At 45.5% G+C, this 19,253-nt stretch overlaps 3 protein-coding genes across 7 annotated transcripts; 2 read left to right on the top strand and 1 right to left on the bottom strand.

Moving 5' to 3' along the window:
• On the top strand, positions 1,351 to 7,219 carry LOC8082562 (leucine--tRNA ligase, cytoplasmic). Of its 3 annotated transcripts, XM_002448671.2 has the most exons (3): positions 1,351 to 1,564; positions 1,671 to 1,740; positions 3,663 to 7,219. In XM_002448671.2, exon 3 carries the CDS (start codon positions 3,667 to 3,669, stop codon positions 6,937 to 6,939), a length of 3,273 nt encoding a protein of 1,090 aa, XP_002448716.1. In that variant the 5' UTR covers positions 1,351 to 1,564; positions 1,671 to 1,740; positions 3,663 to 3,666; the 3' UTR covers positions 6,940 to 7,219. The 3 variants fall into 3 exon arrangements, with proteins under 3 accessions (XP_002448716.1, XP_021318805.1, XP_021318806.1); XM_021463130.1 differs by lacking the exons at positions 1,351 to 1,564; positions 1,671 to 1,740 and adding an exon at positions 2,454 to 2,574 and having other exon boundaries at positions 3,663 to 7,216; XM_021463131.1 differs by lacking the exons at positions 1,351 to 1,564; positions 1,671 to 1,740 and adding an exon at positions 2,582 to 2,768.
• On the top strand, positions 10,103 to 13,445 carry LOC8070283. 3 transcript variants are annotated; one of them, XM_021462681.1, is made up of 8 exons: positions 10,103 to 10,422; positions 10,938 to 11,606; positions 11,715 to 11,964; positions 12,108 to 12,184; positions 12,346 to 12,388; positions 12,620 to 12,671; positions 12,774 to 12,843; positions 12,932 to 13,445. In XM_021462681.1, exons 2-8 carry the CDS (start codon positions 10,965 to 10,967, stop codon positions 13,181 to 13,183), a joined length of 1,386 nt encoding a protein of 461 aa, XP_021318356.1. In that variant the 5' UTR covers positions 10,103 to 10,422; positions 10,938 to 10,964; the 3' UTR covers positions 13,184 to 13,445. The 3 variants fall into 3 exon arrangements, with proteins under 3 accessions (XP_021318356.1, XP_021318354.1, XP_021318355.1); XM_021462679.1 differs by having other exon boundaries at positions 11,712 to 11,964; XM_021462680.1 differs by lacking the exon at positions 10,103 to 10,422 and adding an exon at positions 10,457 to 10,804 and having other exon boundaries at positions 11,712 to 11,964.
• Positions 14,734 to 18,676, bottom strand: LOC8082561. The gene is made up of 6 exons (XM_002447235.2): positions 17,849 to 18,676; positions 16,553 to 16,658; positions 16,289 to 16,457; positions 16,013 to 16,191; positions 15,267 to 15,403; positions 14,734 to 15,079 (listed from the first exon to the last, which is right to left on the bottom strand). The coding sequence occupies exons 1-5, from the start codon at positions 18,460 to 18,462 to the stop codon at positions 15,284 to 15,286; spliced, it is 1,188 nt and encodes a 395-aa protein (XP_002447280.1). The 5' UTR covers positions 18,463 to 18,676; the 3' UTR covers positions 14,734 to 15,079; positions 15,267 to 15,283.

Raw genomic sequence — 19,253 nt, 5'->3', positions numbered from 1 at the left:
TTTATTCGTCCATGATTCTTTTATTTCCATTATTTTGTGACCAATATATAGTCGAAAAATGTTTTGAGTTAAAAAGTTATATGACTCGATGAGCACGGTTCCTGTAAAAAAATGTTATTATATAAGCCTATACCAGAAAAAAAAATTCAGGTATATATGACTTAAGAAGGGAGCGAAGAAATCACCTTGATCTGTCCACTTACTAGGACAATATATCTTATAAAACTGATAACTTCTAAGGCCTTGTTTAGTTCACTCCAAAAACCGAAAACTTTTCAAGATTCTCAGTTACATCGAATCTTGCGGCATATGCATGGAGCATTAAATATAGATGAAAATAAAAACTAATTGTACAGTTTGCCTGTAAATCGTGAGACAAATCTTTTAAGCCTATGATTGGACAATTTTGTCAAATAAAAACAAAAGTGCTACAATGTCAAAATCTCAAAAATTTTGGATCTAAACAAGGCCTAATATAACATTGTGTAGGGATCGAATCTACATAAATGTTTTTGTGGTCAACGAGATCTACAATTTCATATCTCATAGAACCTTTTAGCCAATTCGATGTCAAACTAATTGATATAATGTATAGATCTACAAATTCGTATATGGATTATATCATTATCTACCATAAGAATGGCTTTAGATGAAATAGTCATGAACTATAAAGTTGCCAATGCTTTAAATTTTCAAATAAGGCCTTGTTTAGTTCGTAAGAATTTTTAGGTTCGGTTATTGTAGCACTTTTGTTTGTATTTAGCAATTATTGTCCAACCATAGATTAACTATACTCAAAAGATTAATTTTGTAAAATATAAATAAACTATATTATTATTATTTTTTATCTATACTTAATGCTCTCTGCATGTATCAAAGATTCAATGTAACTTAAAAAATTTTAAGACCTAAACAAGGCCTAACTATTAACTACACTGAAGCTTATATACGTAAAATTTATGATCTTTTGAGATTCGCACGGGAAGGGAACTATTGCCGCACGGACACTTCAATTGGCGAGAAGAGTTTTTTTTTACAATTTTTTTAAAGGGCCAATTTTGCTTTTTAAAAGACAAAATTTAATAAAACTATCGAAGAAAAACTTAATCCACTAGCCTAGCTGGGCTTCCCGGCCCTATGACCGTGACATCCCACAATCAGCAAAAGCCCTGGAGTCGTAGGACACGAGGTTCCAGGTCCGGCTCACAAAAGTAGCCCATACAAGTTACAAGCCCATGACTACCATGGATTTGGGTCTAATCTTTTTTTCATAAAGGATCTGAGATTCTGGTTTATTATATTATTATACAGCCCGAAGTCCAAAACCCAATAATAAAGACATAAACTAATCTCACCCTACCTTATTCTCCACGCCAGCGCTAGCTAGTTCCTAGCGACTACGCATGGCCGCCGCCGCCGTCCCGCGCACGCGGTAGCCGGGGCACGTTCTCTAGGTCGCGCCGACGTCCGACGAACAAGAAGGCCCCGGGGGCGCTGGCGTGCATCGCGAGTACCCTCGCCGGCAAAAATCTTTGCAAGCGGACCCTCGAAATCGTGCGTCCAGGTTCGTCATACTTGTTTCTTGGTCCTCTTCGATTATTACGTGCCCGCTTTCGATTCTGAGCTTCTTCTTATCCTGTCATGGTGATTGACTGTGGACGAATTTGCAGCCTCGGAGGACAAGTTCCTGAATCGGGGAATCAAGAACGTCGTAAGGAGCATCTGCTGCGTGAACGGAGGGTTAGTTGTTTTTTTTTTTTCGGTCTTTTTCCCCTGCTTGTTCAGTGCATGGTCACTTGTAATTGCCTAGTTGGTAATGTAGTATAGTGTAAGTCCAAATCCCAATGACGATTAGGGCAGTTCGGTTCATGGCAATAAGCAGATGGCACAGTTGGGGTGGGTTGAGCTCGCTGACACGCGGGCCCAGGGCGTCAGATTCCTTTTCTCCTCCCCTGGTCTTCTTCCCCGCACAGAGGGCCGCACGGATCTTCCGTCCGTACGCCGCCGCTGCTGCTGCCGCGCGTGGCCCACCGATGCTGCTGCTACGCGTGCGCCGCCGCGCGCGCTCACCGCTGCAGCTCGCCGCCGCGCCCGTTGCTGCCCGGGGCCGGCTGCTCGTGCCACCGTCTATGCTGCTTGCCTGCTCGCAGCCGCGCACCGCCGCTGCTCGCGGTGCGCCCGCCCAGAGCTCGCTGGGCTCCTGCTCGCCGGTGCCGCCGCCTCCGCCAATAACTGCGCCCCGTCGTCGCCGCTTGCCCCTCCTACTCCTGCGCCGGCCGCCGCAGCTTGCCCCTGCCCTGCCCTGCTTGCGTGACTGATCGGACCCCGTCCGCTCATTTTCAGCGGACGGAGCGAACCCGCATCCTGGACGAATATTCCCCATCTGGGTTCGACCCATTCCTAACCAATCACCATGAAAACTGGGTCCCGTCCTCTCCAACCCACCAGATTTTGCTTATCTTCATCTTTTCGGAAACACATCATTGCCAATGAATCAGCAAATCATCCTAGCTTCTCCTTGCGGGGTTCGACAGGGCTGTCTTGTTGTCGTTGATCTGCTTGTTGATTGCTTTGGTAGGGTGGTTTCTAGCATGAGTGTGCTTGTCAATAGCCTTGGTGGGGTGGTTTCTAATGTGAGCGTGCTTGTCGGTTGCCTCGGTGGGGTGGTTTCTAGCGTGAGTGTGATGGAGAGGAGAGGAAGTGATGTCCCTGTGACTCTGTTTGTATGTATGATCGTCCATTCGCATCCGCAACCTTTGCTGTGACGGGTAGTTCAGTTCATCCATTTCATTGCAGATCCCTTTGCTGTGTGGATGTGAATTCATTCATGTGCCAAACAAACTTGGTGAAAAAATTTATGTTGAGATAATTTGTTTAGAAGGAATGTTTATTTCTGTTTGTTTCATCTGGCTCACCGCAGATCACTTGCCATGTGGATGAATTGGGACAGGTTTAGCAATCCATTCATGTACCAAACAAATTTTGGGTTAGACTGAATTGAACTGAGCAGCTTGTGTCTCATGTTGTATTTGTACCTGTCTTGCTTCTTAGGGCTTAGGGTGGGATTGAGGGTTTTTTTTTTTTTGGGGGGGGGGGGGGGGTGCAGTTTCTGGTGTTATTCTCTGTCTGGAAGTGAATGTGTAATCCTGTTTTTCTCATGTGTCTCTTAGCTTCTCCATTTCTTCACACTTCAGATATCTGCTCAGTTCATTTGACATTAAACTGTGATTGTTTACTTCTTAAAAAAAATGCTTGTATCTGTGTGTTCCATACATCTGTTAGTTCTTCTCTTCTTTACAGTTAAGATATGGATTCAGTTGAACTCCAATCAAATTGTGATGGTATACCTCGTTATTTGAGTTACTGATGTGGATTCAGTTGAGTTAATATCAAATTGCGATTTTATATTTCATTCAAAATAGATGCTAAGTATGTTTCATGCATCTATTAGCTCTCTTTTTTCTTACACCTAAGATATGAATTCAGTCAAGTTAACATGAGATTGTGATGCTATACTTTATCCATCCAAAAATAAATGTTTGTTTCTGTATGTTTCATGCCTTTGTTAGCTCTTCTCTCTTTTACACTTCAGCTATAAATGTTTATTAAAATAATAAATTTAAGATGCTAGCCTTTGACATTCTTTTGTGTTGATATTCCAGGAAAATGTCAACGAATCCTGATGAGCCTAAGAGTCGTGCCCGAACAGACTTTTTGCTCAACAATGAATCAGAGGTTCAGAAGTTTTGGGATGAGAACAAGGTTTTTGAGGCTGATCCTGGCAATGAGCCTCCAAGCCCCGGGGAAAAATTCTTTGGGAACTTTCCATACCCTTACATGAATGGCTTGCTGCATCTGGGCCATGCCTTCTCGTTGTCCAAGCTTGAGTTCGGTGCTGCATACCACAGGCTTCGTGGCTCCAATGTCCTTTTGCCCTTTGCTTTCCACTGCACTGGAATGCCCATCAAGGCCTCAGCTGATAAGCTTGCTAGGGAAATCCAACAATATGGATATCCTCCGGTGTTTCCCGTGGCAGAGGATTCTGGTGCTGCAGTAGCAGATGCTATCCAAGCCGACCAGGCTGATGTTGTTGCCCCGGATAAGTTTAAGGGGAAGAAGTCCAAGGCTACTGCAAAGGCTGGCGCACAAAAGTACCAGTGGGAGATCATGAAGAGCTTTGGTCTGGATGATGAAGAAATTGCCAAATTTCAAGATCCTTATCACTGGTTGTCTCACTTCCCTCCATTGGCAAAGGAGGTTCTCAAGAAATTTGGCTTGGGTTGTGACTGGAGGAGGTCATTCATAACTACTGACATGAATCCGTACTATGATGCTTTTGTTAAGTGGCAGATGAGGAAGCTGAAGAAATTGGGCAAGGTTGTTAAAGACATGAGGTACACTATCTACTCTCCGTTGGATGGCCAACCTTGTGCTGATCATGATAGGGCAACAGGTGAAGGTGTGCAGCCACAAGAATACGTCTTGATTAAAATGGAGGTGATATCACCTTTTCCTCCCAAGCTGAACGCATTGGAAGGGAGGAAGGTGTATTTGGCAGCTGCTACACTAAGACCTGAGACGATGTATGGACAGACAAATTGCTGGGTCCTTCCTGATGGAATCTATGGTGCTTTTGAGATCAACGACACTGATGTCTTCATCCTTACAGCCAGGTCTGCTCTTAATCTTGCATACCAACACCTATCCAGGGTCTCTGAAAAACCAACCTGCTTATGTGAGCTGTCTGGCAATGATCTGATTGGTTTGCCACTGAAATCTCCTCTTGCCTTCAATGAAACCATATATGCTCTTCCAATGCTCACGGTCTTGACTGACAAAGGTACTGGCATTGTGACTAGTGTTCCAAGTGATTCACCTGATGATTTCATGGCACTGCAAGATTTAGTCACAAAGCCAGCATTGAGAACAAAGTATGGAGTGAAAGATGAGTGGGTTCTTCCTTATGAGATTATACCAATAATCCACATTCCTGAATTTGGAGACAAGTCAGCAGAGAAGGTTTGCCATGATCTTAAGATTAAAAGCCAGAACGACAAGGAGAAGCTTGCTGAAGCAAAAAGAATGACATATCTGAAGGGATTTACTGATGGAACAATGATTGTAGGTGAGTTCAGTGGTAGAAAGGTTCAAGAAGCAAAGCCGCTGATTAAAAGCAAGCTTTTGGAAGAAGGCACAGCCGTGTTGTATAGTGAGCCGGAGAAGAAGGTCATGTCTAGATCTGGTGATGAATGTGTTGTTGCCCTCACTGATCAGTGGTACATAACTTATGGTGAGGCTGAATGGAAGCAGAAGGCAGCCAAATGTTTGGACCGCATGAATACATTCTCAACTGAAACCCGTAATGGTTTTGAACACACATTGGGCTGGCTGAACCAGTGGGCTTGTTCGCGTTCTTTTGGCCTTGGTACTCGAATCCCATGGGATGAGCAGTTCCTTGTAGAATCTCTTTCTGATTCAACCCTATACATGGCTTATTATACAGTTGCACATTATTTGCAAAATGGTAATATGTATGGGAAAGAAATATCTTCAGTAAGGCCAGAACAAATGACAGATGAAGTCTGGGATTTTGTGTTTTGTGATGGTCCAGCACCAAAAAGTGACATCCCTGCTGCTCTGTTGAATAAAATGAAGCAGGAATTTGAGTACTGGTACCCGTTTGATATCCGTGTGTCTGGTAAAGACCTTATTCAAAACCATCTGACATTCTGCATATATAATCATACAGCACTTCTTCCTGAGCACCATTGGCCTCTTGGTTTCCGCTGCAATGGGCATCTTATGCTTAATTCTGAAAAAATGTCCAAGTCAACAGGGAATTTCTTAACTCTTGAAGATGCCATCAAAAAGTATTCTTCTGATGCCACTAGATTTGCCCTTGCTGATGCTGGTGATGGTATGGATGACGCAAACTTTGTCACTGACATTGCAAATTCTGCTGTGCTGAGGCTTACAAAAGAAATTTCATGGATGGAAGAGGTTACAGCTGCTGAATCTAAATTAAGAACTGGGCCGCCCACTACATATGCTGACCGTGTGTTTGCAAACGAGATGAACATTGCAATCGAAGAAACTGAGAAGAGCTATGATGCTTTCATGTTCAAGGAGGCCCTGACGTCTGGGTTCTATGACCTCCAATCGGCCAGAGATGAGTACAGGCTCTCTTGTGGCGCAGCAGGCATGAACCGGGATCTGTTGTGGCGATTTATGGATGTCCAGACCAGGCTTATCACCCCCTTTTGCCCACACTATGCTGAGCACGTTTGGCAGAAGATCATGAAGAAAGAAGGCTTTGCAATAAAAGCTGGCTGGCCAGTCGCAGACACCCCGGATCCTACACTGAGAATTGCAAATACATACTTGCAGGATTCCATAGTTTCGTTCAGGAAGCTGCTTCAGAAGCAAGAGTCTGGTTTCAAGAAACCTAAGAAGGGAGCTGCACCAGCACCTCCATCCGAGAAAAAAAAGATGAGCATTGGCCTTATATATGTGGACGAGCACTACTCTGGCTGGAAAGAGCAGTGCTTGAGGGTGCTGCAGTCTAAGTTCGACAGCCAAAGTCGCTCCTTCGCACCTGATAAGGAAATAGCAGAAGCTCTGAAGGAGTGTTCCGTCGGGCAGGAAATGAACTTGAAGCAAGTTCTGAAGCTGTGCATGCCCTTCATCAAGGATAAGAAGGACGAGGCAAGGGTGGTTGGTCCGCAGGCGCTGGACTTGAAGCTTCCCTTCAGTGAGATAGATGTACTCCAGGAGAACTTGGAGCTGATCAAGAGGCAGCTTGGCCTTGAGCAAGTCGAGGTGCTCTCGGCGTCCAATGAAGCTGCTCGCGCTAAGGCCGGTGAGCATGCTTCGCTGCTGGAGGAAAGACCACCATCCCCTGGTGTCCCCATCGCCATCTTCCTCAGCAGACAGAGCTGAACACTGAGCTTGCACCATTGCTAATAGAGTAATAGTCCGAGCATATGGCCCTTTCTTATTCATTTTGCCGCACATTTAAGAGTCAAATGTTAAAGATTGAGCACTTACAGTAGCGTTTTGTTTTGGTGAACCAGCTTCGTGTCTGTCAACAGATTGTCCCTCGGTTTGGTTTAACTAGCGTCGTTTTTCTGTCAACAGCTTATGCTATCCTTTGGTCTGGGCAAACCAGTTTTGCTATTGTCAACGCAGTGTGTTAAGGTGATGCAGCTTTACTTCATTCTGATGTGGTGTATTCATTTCTATGGTCAGAAAAGCCGTGGCTGAAAGTACACACATGCATGCAGCTTCGATTCCATCAGTATACGTACGTTTCATGGGGGAGCAGATGCTCCGACTGCTAATCTCCCCGCGCGAACTTGTCAAGATTAACTTAACTGACTCTCCCTCCGTCAGTTAATATAGCGTAGCATATAGAAGCACTGAAAAATTGCACCTCATTACCTAAATGCAAAGGATTTAAAGAAATAGCTGAACAAATTTGATAGGTACATCACCATCCGTCATTTAATTAGTGTATAGAAGCACTAAAAAAATTTATACTCGAACACAAGGAATTTTAGGAAAATAGCTGAACCTAAACAGTACTATTTATCAAGCAATCCCCTTAAATAATTATTCTACGGATAGCTTTATAGTCTTTTGTATTCTTTTTATATTTTTTTTAATCTATCATCGTCCCTAACACAAGATGCGATGCGAATGCGATCGTGGGTGCAGTACTTTGGTTGGGTTGACACTAGACACCTGTGCCACCTGTCCTGCCGCCATGTCGTTTGCGCGCGCGGGCGAACCATGGACGAATCCGACGAGGAATTGAAAAAGAAAAGGATTGGACTTGGAAGTTGGGAGCGCCGATGAGCCGAGCAGTGCTCGGCTGCAATGGCCCTTCAGACATTCAGAGGACGACCAGCACCCAGCCCCCCAGCACCAACCGGCGAGGCACCAAGCCTAGCTGCAAGAGATACATATATCTATGATATATATACACACATACACATGCATCCAGATAAGATTGTTGACCAATTCTTTCCACGTTGGCACGCCTGCCTGCGCGTGCAAATCTGAAATCCCAAATCTGCATAGGTTTCACCGTCCATTCGGATACATGGACAAAGAAACAAAAAAGAGTATACCTCCATCTGCAAATACTGTACTTCACCAGCTCACAGTCACAGGTGGTCTTTTTTCTTTTATTCTTCTTCTTTTGGTTTCTTGCTGAGAATCGAGACTGACAGTTTCACTATGCGATCGACACCAGAGGGGCCGGGACGGCAGCCTCTGTCTCTCTCTACAGTGGTTTCTCGTTCTTGTTTCTAAGCATGGAGATTCCGAAGAGGCAATTCTTTCTAAGGGTCGGTCAGTGACAGCTCCAATGGATTCTCCATTGTACATATTGAAACTAAGGCCTTGTTTACTTCCACTCTATAACCCAAATTTTTTCAAAATTTCGTGTCACATTGAATCTTTAGACGCATGCATGGAGTATTAAATATAGACGAAAATAAAAACTAATTGCACAATTTGGTCGAAATTGACGAGACGAATCTTTTGACTTTTTGAGCCTAGTTAGGCCTTGTTTAGTTCACCCTGAAAACAAAAAAGTTTTCAAGATTCCCCGTCACATCAAATCTTATGGCACATGTGAAAACAAAAACTAATTACATAGTTTGCCCGTAAATCACGAGACGAATCTTTTGATCCTAGTTAGTCTATGATTGGACAATATTTGCCACAAACAAACGAAAGTGCTACAGTAGCGAAATCTAAAAAATTTCACATCTAAACAAGATCGTCTATGGTTAGACAATAATTACCACAAACAAACAAAAATACTATAGTGTCGCGAAATTTTTCCCTTCGAAAACTAAAATACGGCCTAAACTACTAGAGCGAAGATTGAATGGGATCGATTTTAACGGTGACTGCTGAAACCTGTCTACATCCTTGGTATTTGTGCATTAAACTGCAGTCCACCGCCTACGCGTGTGCATACATCACCATTTGCGCGTTGATGCGACCAGGACGGCATCTTCGGGCTTGGTTTCTCATGCTTTTTTACGGATGGATCATGGGATTCTGAAGTCGCCAGGAGTAGTCCAACGTGCTCAGTTCAGTTGATACCCTGCAGTAATTTCTAACGGCTGATTAGTGACCACCACCTAGTGGATTCCCAGTGCGTTGGTACTGCAAATGCCATAAGGCCAGTCTCAATGGCCCATTTCAATGCATTGTTTTCAAAACAAATCTGCTGACAGAGCATTAATGAAACGAACAATGAAACAACATCCACAATGTATGAGTTTCACCTTGATGTTTTCTAGGCTGGGCAAAGCATTTAATTACTGCAAAATGATTGGATCACATGTAAGATGGTGAAACGATTTAGTCCTCAGTGGGGATTTCATCATGTTTCACCGCGTGAGAAACAACGCCAGCGGAGTTTCACCATGGTGAAACTACTTCCTTCTTTATCCTCTTCGTTTCATGTAAAAAGTGCAGTTTTGCTGACATGACGCTCTAATAAATGTGCATGACATCCTGATGAAACTCTCACTGAGACTGGCCTAAGCTAGTGTATGTTTCCAGAAAGAGTTTTGGTTCTAAAGGATATGGACAACTTAATGGGTTCAATGGACCGATGAGGAATCACTTGGATATGTACCAACAGATACTAATCATTTCTAAAAGACGACTGAAGAAAATGATAAACAGCGTTGTCTTCAGTAGCAATTGGAACAAATGAAGTGAAACACGGTTCGATATTGTCGCTGAGGAAGAGTGATAAGCAAATAACTATTTACCCCTCATCGAAGAAACAAGACTTGTTTGTTTTACTATATCAAGGGATAAGCAATTGAACATCACATCCAAGAAAGTTGAAATCCAAGATTTGTTTGATTCCGTGATTAGCCTAATAGCCTTCCCCTACCGGGATTATGGGTGTCTATTCATCTCTTGTTGGGATATCAAAGGACAGCAGGGGCATTTGGATTCAGCATAGAGATGTCCCCCCTGATCTTTACTGTAATTTTCTATGTTTGCAATGAAGCAAACTAGAAATGGAAGCCATAAAAATAAGATCAATGCCAAGCTAGCAAGGAAAAAGGAAGAGAGGGTGGTAGCATCAAAGCCTGCGTTTGTCTCCTAGCCTCGTGTCTGACATGGAAGCCTGCACTTTATATACTACTATTACCAGGTGGATGATCTTTGCATCTTAGTATTATTCTTTGTCAGTTGATAGCTGCTTGGCTCCCATCAGGAGGTCCAGGGAGGACCTCATATTCCAATTGGGATAGATGATCAGGAGCCCTTTCTGCACCCATTCTTCGTTTCCAATCCTTCCTCCTGATACAGAGAGTGAGTGAGGGCCACAATTTCCAGGAAGCCTGCTTCAGTGCTGCACACATGTGATGCCTTCAAGCTGTAAGTTGCTCTAACCATATCTGCCGATGTGCCTGCACAATTCCTTCCTCCTACTTGCTTGCATTGCCGTGTTCTTGCTGCTTCCTCCTCCGGCGGCTGCGGCATGCTCATGGGCTGTTCGGCGATTCCCAGTAGTCACCGGAGGCACTCACCGCCGTCGAATTATTCTCGTCACGCTGCAAGACACGCCACCAGGAATAATATGGACCGGTGCAGGATCCTATTCTGCCACTAGAATTAGAACCCAGGTTTCAAATTCCTTTGGATTGGATGGGAGTCGAACCTATGCATCCACGGTCCTATTTAAGCATACCCGCTGCGCTAATCCTGTTCTCCTGCTCCAGCTGCTGCCCGAATTAGTTGCTAGAATCGTCTGTTTCAGGTTTCACATGTTGATGCTAAAATATTCTGCATATAAGATGAACTACTGAATACTGATGCTTTCGATCGAGCTCGTCTTTGAACTTCTGTAATTGATAAGTTGGTTGTGCTCGTTTACCTGCTTGTTTGTTCAGTTCCAAGACTTCGTGACCACTAGCTAGATGATGAACGCCAAGAAGATTAAGCTGCACGACTACCACCGCTACGGATCGCCGCTGTGTGACCCGCAGCTGTTTCCGGCCACCGCCGCGGCGGGGCTCCCCTTCCACCCGGCTCCGGGGCTCGTGGGCTCCCTGCCGCAGCCGCATGGCGGCGGCTGGGTTCACGAGGAGCACACCACGACGACTCCGAGGTCCGTGCTCGCGACGCAGGGGCTGCAGGGGGGCAGCTGCGTCGGCTCCGACGCCGCCGCGTTCTTCGCCGCCGAGGAGCTGATGATGGGCATGCCGCGGTTCGACTGCCCTCTCGGCGGGACGCCGCCGCCGCTCCCGGACCTGACAGCTTTTGCCAAGAGACCGCCGTTTGGCCGGCCGACGACGGAGGCCGAGCAGCTGTACCACCGTCGTCCAGTCGACCCGCTGCCGATCCGCGACGGCTCGGTGAGGACGTACTACGTCCAGCCGCAGCAGCGCGACGGCGCCACAGAGGCGCCTCCTTCACTCGAGCTGCCATTCCAGCGGCGTCAGCAGCAGCAGCAGCAGCAACAACAAGAACGAGTGCATGGGTTGTTCGGCAACGCTTCCGCCGGCAGGCTGCTCGGCGGCACCGGCGGCGAACCTAAAGCACACTCCTTTCCAGCTCATGTAAGTGAACGCGTGGGAATGGATCACTGGTAGATTTGCCGTGCCATGATCGTGTTCTGACTTCTGAGAGTGGTCCTTCCGTTCTTGTCTGGCTAAACCCTGAAGCAGGTTGCGCCGAGCACGCTTCTCCCAGTGATGGAGGCGCCGGCGGTCATGCAGCAGAGCCCTATGGAGAACCTGCTGTCCAGGAGCTGCAGCATCATCGGTGCGGCGGCGACCCACGTCGGGAGCGGAAACGCCGTCGCCGCCGCCGCCGCTGCGCCGGGGCAAGGCGCGCCGAGCAAGACGCGGATCCGGTGGACGCAGGATCTCCACGAGCGCTTCGTCGACTGCGTGAACCAGCTCGGCGGCGCGGACAGTGAGAACTGAAAACTCTTTACTTTTTCTTGCAAGAGTTCTTGGTTAATCTGTCTGCTTTGCATAGTTCAATTGAAGGCTACGTATTTGTTTCTCTTTCTCATAGAGTTATAGTCTTCTCTTGTTGCTGCGTGACACTTGCAGAGGCGACTCCCAAGGGGATTCTGAAGCTGATGAACTCTGATGGACTCACAATCTACCACATCAAGAGCCACCTTCAGGTACATAGATTTTTTTTTTCAAGTCTAAAAGGTCACTTTTCTAAACTCATCAGCAGTGAAAAATTTCAAATTCAAACAGTCCGTCGTGTGACAAGAATTTGTAGGACAGCCTAGCTAGTTGAATTTAACTAACAATTTGATATTCTCCTCTTGGATTTCAGAAATACCGCATTGCCAAGTACATGCCAGCATCGACGTCTGAAGGTAATCTAATTCAAGAATTTAGAATCCCATTTTAGAATAGTACAGTACTAAAATATACTATTCTACGAACACGTCAACGCCAAGCTTTATTCATTCCATGGGCCATGGCTGTTTTGCCAATTGCATGCCATGCCTGCCTGCCTGGTGACACATGTTGCCATTATGAGCTCACTGTGTTTCAAATCCAGTTCTACTAATCGCCGGCTGACACATCCCGTTGTCGAATTGCAGGGAAACAGGAGAAAAGAGCCGCCGGAAATGACGTGCAGAATCTCGACCCCACGTACGTAACTGTCGTCGTCGTCGTCTACCTTTTGACATTGCAAGAATCCTAATGGCAACCATGTGCACTAGCTAACAGTTGTCGCCTTTCCTTTGTTTGCAGTGGGATGAAGATCACTGAAGCACTACGCTTCCAGCTCGACGTGCAGATGCGCCTCCACGAGCAGCTCGAGGTGCTCTGTCGATCTACGCGTCAAACACTAGCTCTGATGTGCGTGACTATTTTTGGGTGGTGACGACTGACGTGTGTTGGTGTTGCAGATCCAGAGGAACCTGCAGCTGAGGATCGAGGAGCAGGGGAAGAAGCTGCAGAAGATGCTCGAGGAGCAGATGAAGGTGAGCAGGACCGTGATGGAGCCGCAGCAGGGCGCCGCCGCCGCCGCCGCCGCCGCCTTCCTCGGCGTCGGCGAGAGGGATGAGGAGGAAGTGGAGGACGCGTTCGACGACGTGCAGGAGCAGCTGCTGGCGGCCATGGCCAGCAGCGACGCCGGGTTCCAGTCGAAGATAAGCTAGCCTTTGCCGCCTCCAGCTGGCTCGATCAGCTTTGTAATCGATCGTAGGGTTTGAATACAAATGTCAGCGTAGATGTTCTTATACGTTACCTACAATGTTTTCTTTTCTTTTCACGATCGTGCTTAGCACGTTTTTCATTAAGCAGAAATTTTGTTATAAAGCTAATATGGTAATCCCGCGATTACCAAAACCATAGCCACATAGCTCGCACGCGTCTGCTATTACAAAAATACCCATTTGCGACAAGGATACTTGTAATGTTTGGGAGGAGTGCTTTATTTTTCCCAAACCGATTGAAATGTCCATTTCTTCTTTTTTTTATAAAACAAAATGAGAGAAAAAGAATTAAATGTACAACTTGGTGCAAGTGTGCAAACACAAGAGGTAAGAAAAGAAAAAAAAGAACTCTGTTGAGGCTGTGAATTTGGGGATCCAGCCCATCCAAAATCTAAATTCATTTTAGTTAACCATTTTTGGTCTGGAACGGTCCGAAATATTTTCAGCTCAGTACAAAATAGTTTCAGTTCATTTCAGCCCAGAACGAACGGGCTCTAAGTGATCAGCCTGCCAGGCCGAATTGACACTTTTCAGGTTTGTGCATCATCAGTTCATGCAATCGGCCCGTGCGGCCGAATTTGACCTTTATGCATCGTTGCAAATTTCTCTGAAGCTCTGCGCTGATTTTGCTATTCGGTGATTATGAAGCACGGGTAGTTTGCGCATCGAGTGAGGTTCCTCTCTGGAGTCGAGTTCCCGTGACTTTGAGACTGACATGCAGGTGTCCCACAATTTACAGTGAAATCGATAGTAGAAAATATCCAGTGGGAAGCATGTGTCACTGACTTCGGATGAATGTCTTTTAGTTATCGACACGTTCCTTATTAACTACTGTCTGTATAACCATTTTATGAGACTGAACCATTTCTTTACCTGCTGAATTTGAGTATCTGTTGAAACTTTTGTTGTACATGTATGTAAAGCTAACATTTCATCTTCGCATTTCGCATTTGGCAAGTAACCAAATTGCTGGTGCATGCACATTTGCGCATGATGATTTAGGGCATATTTGGTTCCTCTTATTAAATTTTAGCTAATTAAACTTTAGTCACTTTAGTAACTAAACTTTCAAACACACTGACTAAAAAAAGCTAAAATAATTTAGTCTCACTAGTCATCCAAAAATAGCTAAAATAGTTTTAGTTGAATAAAATTTAAACCAAACAGGCCGCAAGATAAGGTTCCTTGAACATAAACGCACCAGGATCTAGATGGCGGCTCCATGAACGTCGTCTTGGCCTGTCTAGGTACAGAGCTCCGGACACTGGAATAACGCTGGCAAAAGCGTCCAACAGCCATTATTTTTTGCTTTGACATTTGAGTATTTTAGCAACCATTCAAGTAATAAAGTTAATCAAAAGTCTCATAGGCGCACCACCACCTTTCCTAAAAGCAAAGTGGGCGACGACTAATACAATGAGAATTTCTGCTTCTGGAAGAAGAGACCACCACCACAACCATTGTACTCCACTTCCACTTGGACCGGTGGGCAGTGAACTATGAAGTCAGATTTCCCCAACATTAAAATATCAGTAAAAGAAAACCTTGACTTTTAAGGATACAATCTGGCACTCAAATAGAAAGCTTAACTTTACATAGTCAGCAATGACATTTTGACATTTAAGAACTAACACTACGAATTCAGTAAAGAGGTTACACCAGACACAGCAGCAGCAGCCGGCACGCATAACAAAGTACAGGCTACCACAAATAATCTGATCTTTGCCAGATACAATTCATAATCCATAACATTGAAGAAATACATACGCTATGCTGTCCATTCTGTCAAGAACACCATATTGTAATGTTAGGCCTATCTGCCACACTGCAATCCTAGATCTGCACATGACGTATGAAATCAGAATAAGACAGCACAAAAACTTAGTAGGTAGAAAATAATTTCCTAACTTGTACCAATGTGCCATAATAAAAATAATTTAGGGAAAAATTACTATCATCCCTGACATCTGGAGTCTGAAATCAGCGAATGTGACACTAGAAAGAAGAGACACGGCCAGAAACTCACCAGTTAATGGGGATTTGCTATGTTTTCTTGATGAAGTGGTGACCAAGCATTTCTGATAGTCCTGACATAGGAATGCTCTCACAGCCAAATAGCTCTTGAAGTTTTGAATCACATAATATTGATTCATTGATGACATCCTATGCATTGCCAAAGAGAGCAATTAAAAATGTGGTGTGTTAACCCGTAAATTTCACAGCTCAGAATAACTCTACACTTGATAATCATGACTGGAAAAAAGGCAACGAAACAGACAAAAAAAAAGACTTTTTTTAACTGCTAGTGCCAGTACAAATCTGTGCAGAACTTTTCAGGTCGACAGTGTCCTAACCTCAATCAGATTCCAGGATATCTGAGCTAATATATTTTCAATAAACAAAATACCGTCTGATAAACAAATACCTACACAATGCCACCCACAACTCTCTGCATCTCCCATTATAGCCTAATAAAATATTCCCAGTAAGAACACTTGCCAAAAAGGGGATACAGTACAAGTTTGTAGCATTAAAACGAAGGTGTTGACTGTTGACTCTACCCGGTCATTCTTAACTTTTTACTGTCATACTGCTTCTGAACATTAATGAAAACTTGATCTAAGAATTGAATGGTCTGCAGTGTATGCATTCAATGTACCTCTAGGAAAAGAACAGTGAATGTGCAGTTCAATTCTTGATATTCACTACAGGCTTGAAGCTAACCACAGGTATGGATATTCTGCAAAACAAAAAGGTAGGACCTAACCATACCTCAAGTTGGTTTGCTTTTATGTAATCCCACAGGTATTTCTGGGCATCATCTTGAGGAAATGTTCCATCTGTTCCAATGAACTTTGCTAGTGCGTCAGAAATAACTACGGAGGGCTGATTAATGGGAGGGCCAGGTTGAGGAGCCACGGTAGGAGCCTTCATTCTTTTTACTTGATCTTCTGCAATGTCATTAGGAAGCACTTGAGCAAAATCCAGGAGTAAACTTTAGTAGCGCAAACATAAAGTAGCATACGTTGATCAAAAGAAATAGAGTACTTGGGTCAAGTGGGGTTATGTGCTTAGCCAACAATTTATTCATTTTAAACATGTCGGTGGTGTCAGTTTCAAAAACCACGCGAAGTTCGTCATTGCAAATGATCTTCCTTTTGTCATCAGGATCTTGAAGATTGTTCTGCCTGATATAGGCCCAGAGCTGCTTCACAATCTGAATGAAGACTAATATTAATTTTCTAGAGTCAATAATTCTAAGAGTACCAGAAGAGTGCAGAGTGTGTCAATTTCTATGGAATTGAGTAGTACCTGAGTTCTTGACATGGCAGTCTCACCAACAATGGTTTGAAGTTCAGGTGAAATTGCACAAACTTTATTTAAACCACCAGGTCCACCTCTCTTCCGCTTAGAAGCGCTAGAAGAAATTACATACATATCACTAATCAGTGAGTTTCAAAAAGGAAAAGAACCAAGATACAATAGCAGAGTACAAATCAGTTGACGTGCTGAGTAGTGAGTAAAGTTTCAAAAACAGATGAGCAATCATGACCAGCAAAACTGAACAACCTATAAAGGAATTTTGGTCAAATACAAGAGTCCTCAACATATTCTCCAAACAAAATAGACTAAATTTCAGGACATGCTGTCCTGCTCCCACAGTACTGTGCGACAGGTTGCACAAACTTAGTCAATACATCTCAAAGAAGAAACAAAGACATAGGTGCATGCAACCCATCAAACCAGCCACGAAAATGAATCTTACCAAAAAAAACAAAGAATCAAGCGTTGAGGATGAAGATGTCAGTTGCAAATAGTCAAAAATCAAGTAGAGTACATAACAGAATAGCAGTTATTTTTTTCCGTTGCACGGGGGCACTAGTAAATGTCTGCAAATGATTTGAGCTGTCTACTGGGACCGTTTCATGCAGAGAAAAGTCATAGATAAGATTCAAACGTACAAGGAAAATAATCAGTTACACTCAATTGTTCTCAAAAGGCAGGTGGCGTTATAAATCCAAACAAATTCATGAAACACAACATGCCTCCGGTGCTTGGCTGGTTGTGCCTTTTGAGTAAACTGCTAACCTGCAAGCCTTTTTGTAGCTTATAAGTGTATACAGAATATTGACCTTTTCTACTTTGCAAAATAGTTTTGGAAGCACAAAATGATACAAGCTGTCGACAGAACAACATCTGGATTCTTCTGTGTGTGACCAATAGCATTAAGTTGAAAGAAATTGGTCACAAAACTACAATTAAACAGTTACTGACCGATTATCTGAAGTCAAAGGGGGCAGAAAATGCCATCCAAAGTCACATATCCTGAACACTAGTACACTACAGTACATAATAACCAGTTGAACTAAAGTGGAACCTGACACAACCACTAAGAAGGTCATAACCCTAAACCCTAATCTTAGCTTAGCAAGAACAAAACCATTCCATGATGCAAATTGACCTTGAATCTTCAATATTAACAATCCTAATCATGCCAATCGACCAACTGGATGCCAAAACGAAGTAGATTTCCGCGCCAATAGACAGAGATATACACGAATCACTTCAATCCGCGGAACACAAACCCTAATTCCATCGACACCTCACCTTTCCTTGTTGTCGCCCGCGACCTGCGGTGCAGCGGCGGTGGGGGGAGCAGTGCCACCAGCCCCAGGGGCCGGCTGCTGGAAGGAGACGGTGCCACCCGTGGCGGCCCCAGCGAGGCCGGTGGTGTAGCGGAAGGCGAGCGGCGGCGGCGGGTAGAACGCCATGGCCGGCACGGCGGGCGGCGCGGAAACCGCGGGGACGGGGGCCATGGCGGGGAGCTGCGGAATGGTCTGGAAGACGAGCCGCGGCTGGAGTTGCGGGAGCTGTGGCTGCAGCTGTTGGTCCGGAGGCGGCGCTTGCGGCTGCCCCTGCACCTGCGGCAGGACCTGATGCTGATGCTGAGGCTGGAGCTGCGGCACAGCGGCCGAGGAGGCAACGAGGGCCTGAGGCGGGGGAGGCGCCGGCTGGGGCTTGGTCGGCGGCTGCGGCTGGAGGTTCGGGCCGAAGAAGAGGTCCATCTGGTCGCGGATGAAGCCCGCCTTGTGGGAGAGGTCGACGCCGAGCGTGGCCTCCGCCTGCTGCAACACGGCGGCGAGCGAGGCCTCCCCGGGCCCGCCGGCGGAGCCACGGAGGACGGACTCGACGCAGCTTGCGATCTCCTGGTCGGACACCATGGCGGGAGCGTGGGGGGAAACTCAAATCTCGCCAAAACCCCGCCTCCCTCCCGCGATTCTCCTCTCTCCCTCTCTCTCTCCTCCGCCCCCTCTCTGTGTCTCTGGCGCTTGGTCTCTCCCCTTTGTCTCTCTCTCTCTCTCCTCGGCCTCTCTCTCTCTGTCTCTCTCTTCTTCCGGCCCCTCGGTCTAGCCTCTTGGCCTATGTTTCGTAAACTAGGGCAAATTTCTTCGGGAGGGGAGGAAAAAAAAGATGAGGGAAAAGGACAGGTCGCTAAGCGCACCTCCAATCCTCTTACGCGGCTTCTGATGGCGTGGGCTGTAGGTATGATGGGCCCACGTGTCATGGGCGCGGGTGGGGATGGGGCGCCGTGTCGGGACCGGGTGGATGCAGGAGGGGGCGGTGCGGAATGACGAGAGTGCCCACGGTTTTTGGATGCGGTTGTTGAACCCACTGGGCAGCCGGGTGCGGTTTCTGCGCAAGTGGACCCTCCTCGGGACGCCTTTGCAATTGCAGGGAAGAGCGAGCGTCGAGCGCGTGGAGAGGTCGTGGACTGGGCCGACACCGGAATCACTTGGGCGCTCTTTCTTCTTTCGCTTTCCTTCTAGAACTATGGCCTTGTTTACTTCCACCCAAAATCCCAAAAATTTTCAAGATTCCTCGTCAAATCGAATCTTTAAACATATGCATAGAGTATTAAATATAGATAAAAATAAAAACTAATTGCAAAGTTTGGTCGAAATTGACGAGACGAATCTTTTGAGCCTGGTTAATCTATGATTGGACAATAATT

Source organism: Sorghum bicolor, chromosome 6, assembly GCF_000003195.3.
Source record: "Sorghum bicolor cultivar BTx623 chromosome 6, Sorghum_bicolor_NCBIv3, whole genome shotgun sequence".
Taxonomy (NCBI): domain Eukaryota; kingdom Viridiplantae; phylum Streptophyta; class Magnoliopsida; order Poales; family Poaceae; genus Sorghum; species Sorghum bicolor.
Note: the sequence above shows the minus strand (reverse complement) of the source record. Positions and strands in the feature narration are given on the sequence as shown.